Here is a 16,582-nt window from a genome sequence, read left to right on the forward strand (position 1 = left end):
GTTAGCTCCTGATTTTGTGATATGGGTTGGTCTTAGCATTTCTAAAATGGGGTTGAAGACCTACCGTAGACACGCTGTCAAACAATATCGAAGTGGAAGTCTCTAAACGTGTCTTGCGATGCTGATCTGGACAGTTACCTTGAAGGCTGAGATACTACTAAGGCAAATCGAGTTGACACAGTAGAAAAACCTTTACATGAGTAGAGACACTCTTGACCATGCTTGGGTGTGTTTTCCCATCCTGAGGACACTCCGAAGGCGATGGGCCTTTTCGCCTAAACTGTATTCTGGGACAATCCATACACGGATACTTAAATGCATGCAATTTTGACATTACTCAACATATATATAACTCGTTGTTTCCATTATAAGTTTACAATTCCTTGACTGATACTTTTATGAATGAATATTTCTGTCAGTCATGTTTTAAATGCTATTTTAAATCCCCCAAAATAATTTACTAACTCATTTTGTTTTAAAAGGTGAGACTAGACGGCATTTGATATTGGGTAAACCATGACATGCACGTGCCATCGATTAATTTAGATCCACGAGGTACAGTATACCCCCTAGCCCCTAGCAGTATGTCTTGTCTCAGGCCGCAAGTAGATGGCGTCTGACTACACTACAACACAACCAATACAGCGAGATAGCTGAGTCACAGAACTAGGTAGGCTACTGTGGAAAAAGCAACACAGAAACGGGTGTGAACACGGTTATAGAAGCACCTGGCAATTATCGGGAATCGTCTTGAAGATGTTGTCCATAACGTTGAAGACTCTTCAGCAGCAAACGTTTAAAATCGAAATAGATCCAGAACTAACCGTGAGTACTGAGTAGTGGAAGTTAGTGACTCTGGTAAATACGCTTGAGGCCGGGGGAGAGGGGCTTGGAGCAACCAGGGCCTTGGCCAATGCGATCTAATCAGGAGAGGGGGGGTGCTATTTTATATCATGTTTTCCTTGTTCATGTCACATTGTAACTGTTGGGTGTTGGTGTCAAATCGCGATTTTCGTTGCGCTTGAGAGATTACTTGGCTGTATCCTCATGAATGACGATGCAAGATTTCACGAGCCTGGTATAGGTACCACGGAGGCGCACTCGTGTACCCCTTTTTCTGGACTGTAGGAATTGGGTGGAGGGGGGCGTTCTGTACATTTGTTATGCCATATGTGTGTATTTGTTTATACACTTTAGGCCTACATCGAATTTGTGTTTAGTATAAAAGAGGCTGTTAAATTACCCCCCTCTAGCAATAACAGTAAATGAAAATGAGTAGACTAATAATAATAATATTAGAATAATAATGATAATAATAATGAATAAAAATATGCATTTGATATCATCTACATTACAGCTATTCATGTTCTCTATAGAAATAACGCCATACCCTATTAGTGGGCTATCGATTATTACAATTAATTTTTTAAAAAAGAAGATAATTACACCATATAATGACTGATTGCTGTTTTCAATACTTTTCTAGTGTCAACACATAGTCTGCTTTGCATATTCATCTGCTCTATATATCTGGCTTAATTTACAGGTGATGTTTCCCCTTTAGAAGGCAACTACCAGAATACCTCACATCGCAGTAACCTCTAGGGTTCTACCTTAAGAGTTGCGTTCTACTATAGTACTGCTGTCAACGAGAATGCTTTCCCTGTCAACTCACCTGGTAAAAAGGTGTAGCTACATACACCTGATTAGCAAGACCCTGATTTGTTTAATCGGGTGTGTTAGCAGTAGCACAGGTCTTGAACAAAAGCCTGCATACCCCGAGGCTCCACGGGACCAGAATTGAGCAACGCTGCATTAGTGTAACCTTTAGATGTAAATAGTAGTACTGAAAGTGCCCACTAAAGGCCTTAAGTATGACTGCACAAGCAATGGTATCTGTTTTATAAACTCTTTCTCTGGGCCTATAGTGCTGGTTACATTACTGGCAAAAACACTGTGGTTAGCAACTCCACAGCTCCGTTTTAAAACGGGAACGTTTATTACTGTATCATTAACTCCGTGTAGTGAGTGTCAACTTTAAAAATACATTAATGGCTTATCACATAAGGGAATGTAGATCGATTGAAATGCATCTGTCTATAAGTGTATCTGTATACTTCGAACGAACTCACAACAAGGTGAAGTAATGACTGAATGTGAATGACAATTTTTTTCACTCCAAATCCCATAATTCTCAAGGATTCTGCTTTATGACTGAGAGGAGACATATCATGTGTCACCATGTTACGTTCCGGAGAGATGATCAGAATGTCCTGCCCATAGAGATACAACTAAATGGGCTATATCTCTAGTCCTGTTTAACAGTTTGTCATTCTGTTATTGGCAGGTAAAAGCCCTGAAGGAGAAGATTGAGGTTGAGAAAGGGAAGGTTGGCTATCCAGCCGCAGGGCAAAAGCTCATCTATGCAGGTAAGCGAGGCATTTTATCTCTAACTGCATTGTTGGAGTAATCTTGACTATCAATCCGACACATCTGGAATGTTGTAGCCTATATATTTATTTTAACAGGTTCTTCTTGTTGGGTTATTATAGGCAAAATCTTGAATGATGACATACCTTTAAAAGACTACAAAATTGATGAGAAAAACTTTGTGGTTGTCATGGTTACAAAGGTAAGATTTCAACACTGTTTTAATGAATTGGTTGGTAACCATTCATATGTGAGGATAATATGGAAATGATTCCTTTATAGTAAAACTTGAATAAAGGACAAACAGGACAGCCATTAATGTGATAATAATACTGTCATTACAGCGTTAATGATAGTAGAAGCAGGAGTTTATCATTTGTATTATCTAAAGAGGAGATAGGTGTTTGTCGTCACTGTGGTCATCTCTGGGCAGTCCTTTCTATTGTCTCCCTACAGCCCAAACCTCCAGCTCCTCAACAGATTTCTCCTCAGGCAACCCCAGCCCCAGCCTCTAGCCCTGCTCCCGCCCCTGCGCCTCCTGTTGTTTCTGGGCTGTCCCTGTCAGACATGACCTGTTCTACTTCTCCTGCCCCCATGGAGAACTCAACCCTCTCCCCTACACCCACACCCGCCCCTGCCTCAAACCCCACAAAATCAGTGGAGCCCTCCACACCCCCATCCCCTGCACCAGCCCCTGCTTCTATTCCCCCTGAAGCTCTGGGGGCCAATGCAGCCCCAGCTCCTGCCGCAGCAGCATGCCGCGTCCCTGTCTCACCCTCAGAGGACAAGCCTCACGGGGAGCACCCCGAACTGCCCCTCGCCACTACGCCAGCCCTCTCCTCCTCTAGGTATTGACATATGATAACATATTTTGGATGGCTACCATATTTTTTGTTCATAACTGTGTCTGTTTTAATCTATGTTTTTCTCTCTCAACAGCCTTGTTGATGACTTAAGTCTCTTGGAAGAAGCAGCATCGATACTGGGTAACGAAGAGTCTAGTCTAATCTTTCACATCACAATATCATGCTTCGTCTTCCCGTTGATTTATGACCCTGTATCCTATTCCCCTTTCTCGCTGCGAGCCAGTGACAGGACAAGCGTATGAGAATCTGGTGTCTGAAATCATGTCTATGGGATATGAAAGGGAGCAGGTTATTGCAGCGCTGCGAGCCAGTTACAACAACCCAGACAGAGCCGTGGAGTACCTGCTAATGGTGAATTTCTATCCTATCAGTGATTTAATGGTAAATTAGTGTAATATTACCTGTAAGCAGTGGAGACAATTCCAACGTTACATTTGAAAACTCAGTGCCAGACTCTGCCAGTACTGCCAGTACTGACAATCTGAAAGCAGTATGCACACATAATACAAAAGGATTTTCAGTCCCAAAGCTGTACACAGTTCACGGTATGTTTATCCATCTATGTGCCTTACAATGAGAAGCTCTTTGATCACTTGCAAAAGAGCAATATAAATGCACTTCATTAGTATTACTTCATTTTCCTGAGGGTTCATCAATTCTTCTCTCCACATCCTCCAGGGGATTCCGTCCGAGGCTGATCTTCAGCCAGTGGAAGCGCTCCAACACAGAGTTCTGGCCAACCTCAATCCCACTGCCGCAGTTCCTGCCCCAGCCTCTGCTCCAGCCTCTGCTCCAGCCTCTGCTCCAGCTTCAGATCCAGCCACAGATATAGCCCAGCACCCACCAGCAGCCACCAGTGAGACCTCCCCCCCCCACACACACTCTTCTGTTGCTCTTTTACCAGGCCTATGTCGCTCTCATACCAACCAATCATTTCTCTGGACACACACTGCCAGGCCCGTGTCCTGGCTGTTCTGCCACCTTAGGCGATACGAAAGAGGTAATGCCCTCCTTTCCCCGCAAAAATAGAATAGTGTAGCTTACGGTGTCGGCCCACAATGCAATTTTCTGAAAGCCCATCCATGTCGTACCGTTTGTAAAACAGGCAGTTGCATTTACTTTATTTAGCCTAGTCCTGATTCCTGATCAAGGCTTAATAAAAACCCATCATTTTGTCTATTTAAGATCAGCATATCATCTACCCAAGTTTATCAGGAGTTATTTTGCACTTTACACAGAGGGAAACGCAGAAGTATTTTCTTCGCTATGATCAGCTCGAATAGGCCTACAGTTGAAATGACTGATTCGTTACAATTTAGCCCACGGAGTGAAACTCTCGGACAGCAGTCGTGAATAGCTTCATTTTATTCCATATTGTCCATTTTATTTTGACCTGATCTGTTTTTAGGATGTGGTGTTTGTTAACCTTTTACTGCAGGGGGCTAAATCAGGGTCATACATAGTGTTTCTCGGTAGTCGTAAACAAATCGACTTTGAAACAAAAGTATTCACCTCACACACATGGTTATGGGCTTAAAAAAAGAAGACACCTGTACCATGTCAGATATAGAGTTGAAATGTATTACATTTTGAGTTTGCATCCCGATATTACACTTTATATACATCACAGAAGACTGAAAAAAACAGTAATGATTTATTAATGATAAAATTATGAAAATTATGAATAATATTCCACCCATGAGACCAAAGAGGGCGCTTTTGGTCATTGACTGCAGGAAAGGGCTACCATGCAAAGTAATGTTCAAACCCCCCCCCCCCCATTTTCTTTTGATAGGGCACCATTTAGACTATTTGACCGGAGACGTGCATGATGTAAAAAAAGGTCTGTCCCATAACTTTTTCATGAATATGGTCTCCAGTTTGTAGGCTACAAGTAAGCATTTCACTGTTAGTCTAGTCTAGCGACTCCTGTGCTGGGCCGGGTGCAGTGCCCGCTGACACGGTCGCCAGGTGTACAGTTTTTCCTCCGACTCATTGGTGCGGCTGGCTTCCGGGTTAAGTGGACATTGTGTCAAGAAGCAGTGCGGCTTGGTTGGGTTCTGTTTCGGAGGACACACAGCTTTCGACCTTTATCTCTCCTGAGTCCGTACGGGAGTTGCAGCGATGAGACAGGACTGTAACTACCAATTGGATACCACAAAATTGGGGAGAAAAAGGGGTAGATTTTTTTAAATGTTTACTAATTTATTACAAATGAAAAGTTGAAATGGCTTGAGTCAATAAGTATTTATCGCCTTTGTTATGGCAAACTTAAATAAGCTCAGGAGTAAAATTAGCTTAACAAGTCACAAAATAAGTTGGATGGACTCACTCTGTGTGCAATAATAGTGTTTAACATGATTTTTGATTGACTACACATTATCTATAAGGTCTCTCAATCAAATTTCAAACAAAGATTCAACCACAAAGACCGGGGAGTTTTTCCAATGCCTTGCAAGGAAGGGCACCTATAGGTAGATGGGTAAAAAAACATTGACATTGAATATCCCTTTGAGTATGGTGAAGTTATTAATTACACTTTGGATGGTGTATCAATACACCCAGTCACTACAAAGTTACAGGTGTCCTCCCTTACTCAGTTGCCGGAGAGGAAGGAAAACACTCAGGGATTTCACCACGTGGCCAATGGTGACTTTAAAACAGTTACAGAGTTTAATGGCTGTGATAGGAGAAAACTGAGGATGGATCGAAAACATTGTAGTTACTCCACAATCTAACCTAATTGACAGAGTAAAAAGAAGGAAGATTGTACAGTACATAAATATTACAAAACATGCAAAATATTACAAAACAAGGCACTGAAGTAATACTGCAAGAAATGTGGCTAAGCAATTAACATTTTGTCCTGAATACGTGTTTTGTTTGGGGCAAATCCAATACAACACATTACTGAGTAGCCACTCCATATTTTAGAGCATAGTGGTGGCTGCATCATGTTATGGGTATGCTTGTAATCGTTAAGGACTCGGGAGTTTTTCAGGATAAAAAATAAATGGAATCGAGCTAAGCACATGTAAAATCCTAGAGTAAAACCTGGTTCGATCCGCTTTCCACCATACACTGGGAGTTGAATGCATCTTTAAGCAGCATAATAACCTAAAACACAAGGCCAAATCTACATTGGAGTTGCTTACCGATAACAAAGTGAATGTTCCTGAGTTGCTGAGTTTTGACTTAAATCAACTTGACATTTTTTAAAATGTTTATTTGATTTATTTCACCTTTATTTAACCAGGTAGGCTAGTTGAGAACAAGTTCTCATTTGCAACTGCGACCTGGCCAAGATAGAGCATAGCAGTGTGAACAGACAACACAGAGTTACACATGGAGTAAACAATTAACAAGTCAATAACACAATAGAAAAAAAAGAGTCTATATACATTGTGTGCAAAAGGCATGAGGAGGTAGGCGAATAATTACAATTTTGCAGATTAACACTGGAGTGATAAATGATCAGATGGTCATGTACAGGTAGAGATATTGGTGTGCAAAAGAGCAGAAAAGTAAATAAATAAAAACAGTATGGGGATGAGGTAGGTAAAATTGGGTGGGCTATTTACCGATAGACTATGTACAGCTGCAGCGAACGGTTAGCTGCTCAGATAGCAGATGTTTGAAATTGGTGAGGGAGATAAAAGTCTCCAACTTCAGAGATTTTTGCAATTAGTTCCAGTCACAGGCAGCAGAGAACTGGAACGAAAGGCGGCCAAATGAGGTGTTGGCTTTAGGGATGATCAGTGAGATACACCTGCTGGAGCGCGTGCTACGGGTGGGTGTTGCCATCGTGACCAGTGAACTGAGATAAGGCGGAGCTTTACCTAGCCTGGACTTGTAGATGACCTGGAGCCAGTGGGTGTGGCGACGAATATGTAGCGAGGGCCAGCCGACTAGAGCATACAGGTCGCAGTGGTGGGTGGTATAAGGTGCTTTAGTAACAAAACGGATGGCATTGTGATAAACTGCATCCAGTTTGCTGAGTAGAGTGTTGGAAGCTATTTTGTAGATGACATCGCCGAAGTCGAGGGTCGGTAGGATAGTCAGTACTAGGGTAAGTTTGGCGGTGTGAGTGAAGGAGGCTTTGTTGCGGAATAGAAAGCCGACTCTAGATTTGATTTTCGATTGGAGATGTTTGATGTGATGCTGGATGGAGAGTTTACAGTCTAGCCAGACACCTAGGTACTTATAGATGTCCACATATTTTAGGTCGGAACCATCCAGGGTGGTGATGCTAGTCGGGCGTGCGGGTACAGGCAGCGAACGGTTGAAAAGCATGCATTTGGTTTTACTAGCGTTTAAGAGCAGTTGGAGGCCACGGAAGGAGTGTTGTATGGCATTGAAGCTTGTTTGGAGGTTAGATAGCACAGTGTCCAAGGACGGGCCGGAAGTATACAGAATGGTGTCGTCTGCGTAGAGGTGGGTCAGGGAATCGCCCGCAGCAAGAGCAACATCATTGATATATACAGAGAAGAGAGTCGGCCCGAGAATTGAACCCTGTGGCACCCCCATAGAGACTGCCAGAGGACCGGACAGCATGCCCTCCGATTTGACACACTGAACTCTGTCTGCAAAGTAGTTGGTGAACCAGGCAAGGCAGTCATCAGAAAAACCGAGGCTACTGAGTCTGCCGATAAGAATATGGTGATTGACAGAGTCGAAAGCCTTGGCAAGGTCGATGAAGACGGCTGCACAGTACTGTCTTTTGAGCGTGGCTGAGGTGCACCTGTGACCAGCTCGGAAACCAGATTGCACAGCGGAGAAGGTACGGTGGGATTCGAGATGGTCAGTGACCTGTTTGTTGACCTGGCTTTCGAAGACCTTAGATAGGCAAGGCAGGATGGATATAGGTCTGTAACAGTTTTGGTCCAGGGTGTCTCCCCCTTTGAAGAGGGGGATGACTGCGGCAGCTTTTCAACCCTTGGGGATCTCAGACGATATGAAAGAGAGGTTGAACAGGCTGGTAATAGGGGTTGCGACAATGGCGGCGGATAGTTTCAGAAATAGAGGGTCCAGATTGTCAAGCCCAGCTGATTTGTACGGGTCCAGGTTATGCAGCTCTTTCAGAACATCTGCTATCTGGATTTGGGTAAAGGAGAACCTGGAGAGGCTTGGGCGAGTAGCTGCGGGGGGCTGTTGGCCGAGGTTGGAGTAGCCAGGAGGAAGGCATGGCCAGCCGTTGAGAAATGCTTGTTGAAGTTTTCGATAATCATGGATTTATCGATGGTGACCGTGTTACCTAGCCTCAGTGCAGTGGGCAGCTGGGAGGAGGGGCTCTTGTTCTCCATGGACTTCACAGTGTCCCAGAACTTTTTGGAGTTAGAGCTACAGGATGCAAATTTCTGCCTGAAAAAGCTGGCCTTTGCTTTCCTGACTGACTGCGTGTATTGGTTCCTGACTTCCCTGAACAGTTGCATATCGCGGGGACTATTTGATGCTATTGCAGTCCCCCACAGGATGTTTTTGGGCTGGTCGAGGGCAGTCAGGTCTGGAGTGAACCAAGGGCTATATCTGTTCTTAGTTCTGCATTTTTTGAACGGAGCATGCTTATCTAAAATGGTGAGGAAGTTACTTTTAAAGAATGACCAGGCATCCTCAACTGACGGGATGAGGTCAATATCCTTCCAGGATACCAGAAAGGCCTGCTCACAGAAGTGTTTCTATGGCAAGACCTGAAAATGGTTGTCTAGCAATGATCAACAACCAATTTGACAGAGCTTGAAGAATTTTGAAAATAATAATGGGCAAATGTTTCACAATCTAGGTGTGGAAAGCGCTTAGAGACTTACCTAGAAAAACTCACAGTTGTAACCGCTGCCAAAGGTAATTCTACAACTTATTGACTCAGAGGTGTGAATACTTATGCAAAGGTAGATATTTTTATATATATTTCATTTTCAATGCATTTGCATAAATGTCTAAAAATATGTTTTTACTTTGTCATTATGGGGTATTATGTATAGATGGGTAAAACAAAAAGTACTCCATTTTGAATTCAGGCTGTAACACAATTTTGGGGGAAATAAGTCAAGGGGTATGAATACTTTCTGAAGGCACCATATATACGTTTTCATTGTTTTTAGGCAGAATTATGTATGGTGTTATGTGTTGTTGGAGGTGTGTCTTGGTCAGTTTAGTTTGGAAAATGCAGCACTCGTCAATCTACCGCCCTAGGCTGCTCATTACTCTGTTTCATAGAAGTTTTTGAACTTTGTGCCCATTCTTGTTTTGGAACAGGCGCAGTGTCTTCAACCCAGCAGCCCCCCTCGTCTGGTGGGCTGACTGGTGGGCTAACTGGTGGGCTTACTGGTGGGCTTACTGGTGGAGGTACTGGGGGTGGGAACCCTCTGGAGTTCCTGAGGAACCAGCCACAATTCCAGCAGATGAGACAGATCATCCAGCAGAACCCAACTCTTCTTCCTGCCCTGCTCCAGCAGCTGGGCAGAGATAACCCCCAGTTGCTGCAGGTTAGTGGGGAGACCGGACATCCCAGTGTCTGCATGCTGTCTCTCTCCATCCACGTAGCCCTGCTTATCAGCTTGGCTTTCCAGACACAAGCTGGACTGATGGAAGGCTGGCGATATTCTGTGGTTTAGATTCTGTTTTGTTTTAGCCTACTAAAAAGGAAATCCTATTTCTATTCGTAAGGGGTAGTAGGGAGATGTTCTTTCTTTGCAGCAAATTACCCAGCACCAGGAGAGGTTTGTGCAGATGCTGAATGAGCCTCAAGGAGGAGAGATGGTAGAGGAGGGAGCTGAGGCCCAGGGGGCGCCACAGACTAACTACATCCAGGTCACCCCACAGGAGAAGGAGGCCATCGAGAGGGTAGGAGTATTTATGGTTACTAATTATGATTTAACTCATTAAATATTACGTTATCTATTGGTATGCTCCCTGTGTGTTATTGGTTATGTGTTTCTGAGCTGACTGTTGCCAATGTGTTTTCGTTACAGTTGAAAGCCTTGGGATTTCCAGAGGGACTTGTCATTCAAGCATATTTTGCATGTGAGAAGAACGAGAATCTAGCTGCCAATTTTCTGCTCCAACAAACATTTGATGACGAGTGAACGTGCCTGCCTTGGCATGAAGGGGAAGAATGGAGGGCTAGAGAATGAGTAATAGTGCTCCAGAATGTGCTTTTGGAAGGAGTGGAAAAAGTTACCCAAAGTGACTGATCTTCCCGGATGCTTTTCATTGGACAAAGACGTGATGTGTTGTTACTGTCAGCTAGACCTTCTCCATTCTGAGTGTTAGATCTCCATGGGCTCTCTCTCTCTCTCTCTCTCTCTCTCTCTCTCTCTCTCTCTCTCTCTCTCTCTCTCTCTCTCTCTCTCTCTCACTGCTGCTATACCTGCTCCTTGTGCCGTGTCCATCTATAGAGTTACAGTGGGCAGCTTGCCCTCACCATATATTGCTTTTCAATCCCTCGCAAATAAAACCCCAAGCATACATTAGCTGGTTGATTCATATTTGTTATGTAAACCTCATCTCCTGGGAAAATATACTTGAGTGTCCTGTGATAAAATGACAAAACCAGCAAAATGGCCACGGAACTCAAATGTGTTGTTTGTTTTCTAGGCCGAGGCTGCGAATCCGACATTTCTCGACCCTCCGTTCTGACAGCTAAAGGTCCCGAAGCTTCTGCGCATGTGTGTGATTCTCTACTCACAGTCTCTGCTCTTCTAATACAGAACCCCCCTTCACCTTTCTCACTGTCCATCGTGAATGATAATTCTTTCATTTGTACCGGTGAAATGCCCATGCAGAATCTGCATACCAACCTTTGTGATCTCAATCAGTTTCATGGGGATATGCATTTAGATCTTCTTATACCGTGTTGTTTAGAAATAGCCTACAGTGTTGTTTAGAATTATGTACAGTGTTGTTTAGAATTATGTACAGTGATTGAATTTTAGAGCAGACGGTACTTAGTTTCAATCAAAGCAAAATATTATTTACATTTACATTTAAGTCATTTAGCAGACGCTCTTATCCAGAGCGATTATGCCTAGTGGAGCAGACTTGTGTTTTGGCCACATGAGAGAAAAATCCAACCCTTCACACAATCATCTTTAAAATCTCATACGGAATTAGGTGTTTCTTTGTTGTCTTACAGTAACGTTATACTATGCTATTATATTTGGTCCTGTTATGTTGAACACTATCATTATGTGATGTTGCAGACATTGATTCAGCTTTGATCTAACTTTAGTAATAAAGCCCCGTTCGTTCACCAGAGCAGAGAGTAAGTAGCCTGTTCTCTATGAGTAGAGCGGAGACTGTACGTAAAAGTAGAGAGTTCCGCACATATACAGAAGTTTCGGGACCTTTAGCTGTTGGGAAGAGGGGTCCAGAATCCGCAGCCACTCCGTTGTTTTATTATTTGTCTCCACAACGCTTCTTATTTCTCTCAGCTGATCATTACTGTCCAACCTTTCCAATATGTTTGGGATATTTTGCCAATGAAGTGTCCTATTAATGTTGGAGAGTTGCTTTGTCACTTTATTTGACTGTTACAAAGGGAACATTTCTTTGTAGAAGAGAAGGATGTTCTGTGATTGATGTGTCATCGTATTAAAATATTATAACACTGTAAAATGAGACATGGTAGATGGTAGGGAATACTGGATTTGGTTCCAGATGTGCCCCAGTGTATTTTCACTGTAAGGTACCAAATGATTTTACAAAAGGAAGTTTTAGCCACATTGTTTTTTTTCTCTTTTTTTTTCTCGATATCATTGCTCAACAGTTGAAGACTAGTTGAAGCTGAAAGTCAATTGAGCCATGTCCTTAATATTATTTTAGAATCACTTTAAGCATATAACAAGATTCTGCTCTCTCTGGACACTTTTTTGTGTGTGTTTTGATTGCCCCTGATCCTTAATGTATTATATCAAAAGAAATCATGCTGCAAGTTTTTTAACCATGTAATTGCTCTTTCATGCCCCGTGGTTTGTCTCATTTTGTTGAAGAGTAATTGTTTGTTTGTGCAAAGTCATGTACAGCTTTCAAAGGTCTATCGTTAGTCGATATGTATTTTTGTTTTTGCATAGATGAGTCCTATAGGATTTACGTTGCCTATCAAAAGTAAACACCCATCTCATAAAATGTGCTAGAGTGAAGGTAAGTCCTGGAAGTCCTATAAGCCAAAAGAAAACAAGTAAACATCCCACAAAACTGGCCTTGGCTTTTCATTTTTCTCTTGTGTGTAGATGGGAAAGATTGACCCAGCAGAGTTTCTGACTGTACATGGAGTTGATTTATGCTTTTGCAAAAGGAAGCACTTTAATGTGAAGACTGTTGCTCTGAGATATGTAAGGTTGGTTAATTGCATGAGTGTATAACAGAGGCTCTAGCTGAGCTATGGCATGCTGTGGAACCACAGGAGTGATGATTTCAGCATCTAAGTTTTCGTTTTGTTGTTTTGTTTTCTTTGAAACTACAATAAAGCAAAAGGGTTTTAGACTTAAATGCACCACTTGAAGGTTTATTTAAGGTTATTATTTCAGCGTTATGTCAAATAAATAGCTTTTTACAGAGCTTTAAAATTGTGTCATTGATTACAAAAGGCCTTTGTATCTGGAAACAATATGACAATTTCCACACATTGAATGAGACTGTCATGTCAATTAATTCACGTCGTTCATCGGGGCCTTGCACGTTGCAAGCGTGTCCACTAGGTGGTGGTGTTGTCTGCGAGCTGGAGGGTGTACTGTGTGCGTTCCCGCAGCAACAGGGAAGATGGCTGCACTCGCATCTCTCACCCAGGTAATGTAGGCAGGAATTAAGTAAATATGCGGAGGACATTCAGTCAAGCTGTTGTGCATGCCGATGAATGAGCTGCAGTTTTTAATGGTGTGCTTTTAATCTAATTTGAAAGGAAGAAGGGGGTGTTTAGCTAGCTTGCTACTAGAGTATTAGCTGGATGGGACAAGGCCTTATCAGTAACGATAAGCTGGCAGATAGTACCGTTGACTAGCCAGCTGGCTAGTGGGCTAGCTACCGCTAGCTTGCTTGCAAAATGAACAAGTTAGCTAGCTAGCTAATGATCGTTAGATGAAATATAATTATAGGAATTTTTAATTAACATTTCAATTTTGACACCAGACAAAGGCGCAAGAGTTATGCAACCAGGAAAGACCAACGTATTGTAACGGTAGTGCTAAACAAAACTAGCTAGCTAAACGGTCTGACTACTAGGGCATCAGTGTAATAACACAGTCACACGGAACAGTTCATGTAATACCATTGTAGCTATATAAGAATGTACTAAAAGGCGATAGGTGTGTAAACGTTAGTGAGTAGTGAAACCAGGTGGCTAGGGTATAACGTGGTTATGTGATGATGGATGATGACTGATCAGGTTGTGTGCTTATGGTGCTGGCTACATTGGCTGTTTTTTTGCTTCAGTAAGATGCCGCAATGTATTGTCCTAACTTGTAGATCGTTTTTCAGAACACAAGCTATGTGTTGTTTCAGACAATTTTGGGAATCACAATCTCAAGAGTTTGCACCAGGAGTCACAGAGGACCAATTTTGGTTCAATCACATTAGCTACATGATGCTTCTAGTTTTTCATCTAATGACAAAGATAGGCTTTTTGCCAACTTACAAGTTACATTATGCTTTAAAGAGCTCCTCAAAAGGTACTCAAAAGATTTAAAGCCTATTAGATGACATTAATATTTGATGACATGGGACAGGAAATCCCTCTCTGGCTTTTGGTTGTGATAAACCCTTAAGTGGATTTTTAAAGGGGAAGTCCAGATGTCAGTAATAGGTTTTGTGGGGTGTGTCACGCTATTTGACTCAAGACAATGGTTACCAGCAGCTATTTGAAATGATATGACTAATCTGAAAAACCTTTTCCCAATCAGCTGTCAAGTGGGCACCCTGTGTACGAGAACTTTTATAGACAGGTAAAACACATGTTATAGTTTGGTTATTACATAGGCTAGTCATATCAACATAGATTGAGGAGAATTGAACTTCTTTATTGTTCAATGGCTGCATTAGACAACACTAAACACATTCAACAGTACAGTGGAGGTGTAGATAGAAACATGTTAACAGTTTGATTTGCTGTGTGGTTTTTGCAAGGTGGACCCAGGAAACACGGGGAGAGTAGGGCCCACGGAAGCTGCGTTGTTCCTGAAGAAATCGGGTCTTCCTGATGTCACGTTGGGAAAGGTGGGTACTGTGTGGTGCTGCTGGCCACTGAAAGCTTTGGGCAAGCGGCATACCCAAGGGAACAGTCCCTGACACTTTAGACTGATAAACTGCTCTGAAAGCAGCCGACAGTGACCAGCAGGAAATCATGTTTATTAGAGTTGTCTATGTCATCGAGGAGTAATACGACCATCGACATACATGCGCGCATTGCTTCATTCAGTACCCCCAGAGGAATATTACTGGAATAGATGTCCACATCTTACGTCATTGCCTGGTCTGATCAGATCAATGTCTTTTATATATCAGAACCTTTGGGGAGTGCAGTTGTTTCAGCTCCGTTTGTATCCAGATGTTGTATGGTTACCTTTTGTTTTGTCATTCTAGCTCTGCTTTGATCCAGATGTTGTATTGTTACCTTTTGTTTGTCATTCTAGCTCTGCTTTGATCCAGATGTTGTATTGTTACCTTTTGTTTGTCATTCTAGCTCTGCTTTGATCCAGATGTTGTATTGTTACCTTTTGTTTGTCATTCTAGCTCTGCTTTGGTCCACATTTATGCAGCTGGTTCACTGGGAATTTTATGCAGATTGCTTGTTATTTCCTTTGTACACTTTCCCTAATGATTATTGCACATTGAGGCTTTACCTGATGTTTTCTAAGTTAGGCCTAATCCTCTTGTTTGTGTTTGTCTCCCCTCAGATCTGGGATTTGGCAGACCCAGATGGGAAAGGGTTCTTGGACAAACGGGTAGAAAATGAATAATTTCCTCTATGTGTGCGACGCCTTTGATACTGGGACCCTTGAGGGGAATCGAGCTGCTATTTGTACACCCATAAACAATGCCGTTGTCCCGTCTTCTCTTATAGGGGTTCTATGTAGCTCTGCGGTTGGTGGCCTGTGCACAGAGCGGACAAGACGTCAGCCTCTCGAGTTTGAACCTCACTATCCCTCCCCCCAAATTTGTGAGTACAATCCTCACTACACCCAGGTTTCGTGATAGTTTTACGATGAGGGGATTTATGCTAGGAACACAAGCATTTAGCTACACCCTCAATAACATCTGCTGAACATGTGTATGAGACCAATAGCATTTGATTGGATTTGATTGATATGTTTGGTTGGGAGATTGTGAAGTAAGTGTTAAAGTTGAAGGTTGTTTTTTGGTTGTTGGGGTACAGAAGGACACTAGCAGCCCATCTCTCAGCACATCATCCGTCTCTAGTGAACCCCACTGGGCTGTGAGGGTGAGTCATGTAGAAATCACCCTGGACCATGTGTTTGTTTGATGAGAGCATACTAAAATGAGTTTTTGTATATTAGAACAATTGTATTTTATTGTGCAAAAACACAGAACAGAATTAAGAGAATCATGAGTTTACCTTTGCTTGTCAATGGCTTATTGTTATTTTTGGTTCATTTCCTATTCCAGCCTGAAGAAAAGGGCAAATTCGACGGCATATTTGAAAGCCTTGCACCAGTCAGTGGACTCCTCTCTGGTGACAAAGTAAAACCAGTTCTAACCAACTCAAAACTACCTCTGGACGTGTTAGGAAAGGTTTGGGATCTCAGTGACATTGATAAAGATGGACATCTGGATCGAGATGAATTTGCGGTGGTAAGGTTTACGCCAGTAAATCGTGGAATGATTGTGGAATGAATAGATCTGAATAAACAAATGTTTCACAGCTCATATTTGCCTGTGTGTGAGATCGTAACGCCTCTTATCACTAGTAATAAGTGTAACTTCCATCCCCATCTTTTGCCTTCTGTTCTCCAGGCCATGCACCTGGTCTACCGGGCCTTGGAGAAGGAACCGGTCCCCTCTGTTCTCCCCTCCTCTCTCATCCCTCCAAACAAGAGAAAGAAGTCATTGGTGGGCTCCCTTCCTGGCATGGTGCCCATGTTGCCCGCCAGCCCCCCGCCCCCCAAGGACAGCCTGCGCTCAACCCCTTCCCACGGTAGCATGAACTCCCTCAACAGCGCCGGCAGTCTCTCCCCCAAATATTCTCTCAAATCTGCACAGGTAAACACACACATACGTTGAGCAAGCTATCTTGATTGGCGACAAAGCAATCTCTTAACTTGTTAGTGTGTAATGTG

The 16,582-nt window shown here is 42.7% G+C and overlaps 2 protein-coding genes across 12 annotated transcripts in view; both read left to right on the top strand.

Annotated features, from left to right (window-relative positions):
• The first annotated feature begins 70 nt into the window (after window positions 1-70).
• On the top strand, window positions 71-12,851 carry LOC115108227 (UV excision repair protein RAD23 homolog B-like). Its single transcript, XM_029632325.2, has 10 exons — window positions 71-825; window positions 2,348-2,429; window positions 2,553-2,632; window positions 2,887-3,278; window positions 3,370-3,416; window positions 3,520-3,647; window positions 3,975-4,152; window positions 9,549-9,778; window positions 9,990-10,136; window positions 10,265-12,851. The coding sequence occupies exons 1-10, from the start codon at window positions 757-759 to the stop codon at window positions 10,376-10,378; spliced, it is 1,467 nt and encodes a 488-aa protein (XP_029488185.1). The 5' UTR covers window positions 71-756; the 3' UTR covers window positions 10,379-12,851.
• A 165-nt stretch (window positions 12,852-13,016) lies between these two features.
• Window positions 13,017-16,582, top strand: part of LOC115108230 (epidermal growth factor receptor substrate 15-like 1) — a 36,386-nt gene continuing 32,820 nt past the window's right edge. For all 11 annotated transcript variants that reach the window (XM_029632333.2, XM_029632327.2, XM_029632331.2 and 8 more), the window contains exons 1-8: window positions 13,017-13,079; window positions 14,189-14,230; window positions 14,412-14,501; window positions 15,182-15,229; window positions 15,349-15,444; window positions 15,661-15,726; window positions 15,912-16,097; window positions 16,260-16,505. In XM_029632333.2, the coding sequence (XP_029488193.1) occupies window positions 13,053-13,079; window positions 14,189-14,230; window positions 14,412-14,501; window positions 15,182-15,229; window positions 15,349-15,444; window positions 15,661-15,726; window positions 15,912-16,097; window positions 16,260-16,505 (801 nt within the window). In that variant the 5' untranslated portion in view covers window positions 13,017-13,052. The remainder of the gene's footprint in view (window positions 13,080-14,188; window positions 14,231-14,411; window positions 14,502-15,181; window positions 15,230-15,348; window positions 15,445-15,660; window positions 15,727-15,911; window positions 16,098-16,259; window positions 16,506-16,582) is intronic.

This window comes from Oncorhynchus nerka, linkage group LG24, assembly GCF_034236695.1.
Source record: "Oncorhynchus nerka isolate Pitt River linkage group LG24, Oner_Uvic_2.0, whole genome shotgun sequence".
In the NCBI taxonomy this organism is placed as follows: Eukaryota; Metazoa; Chordata; class Actinopteri; order Salmoniformes; family Salmonidae; genus Oncorhynchus; species Oncorhynchus nerka.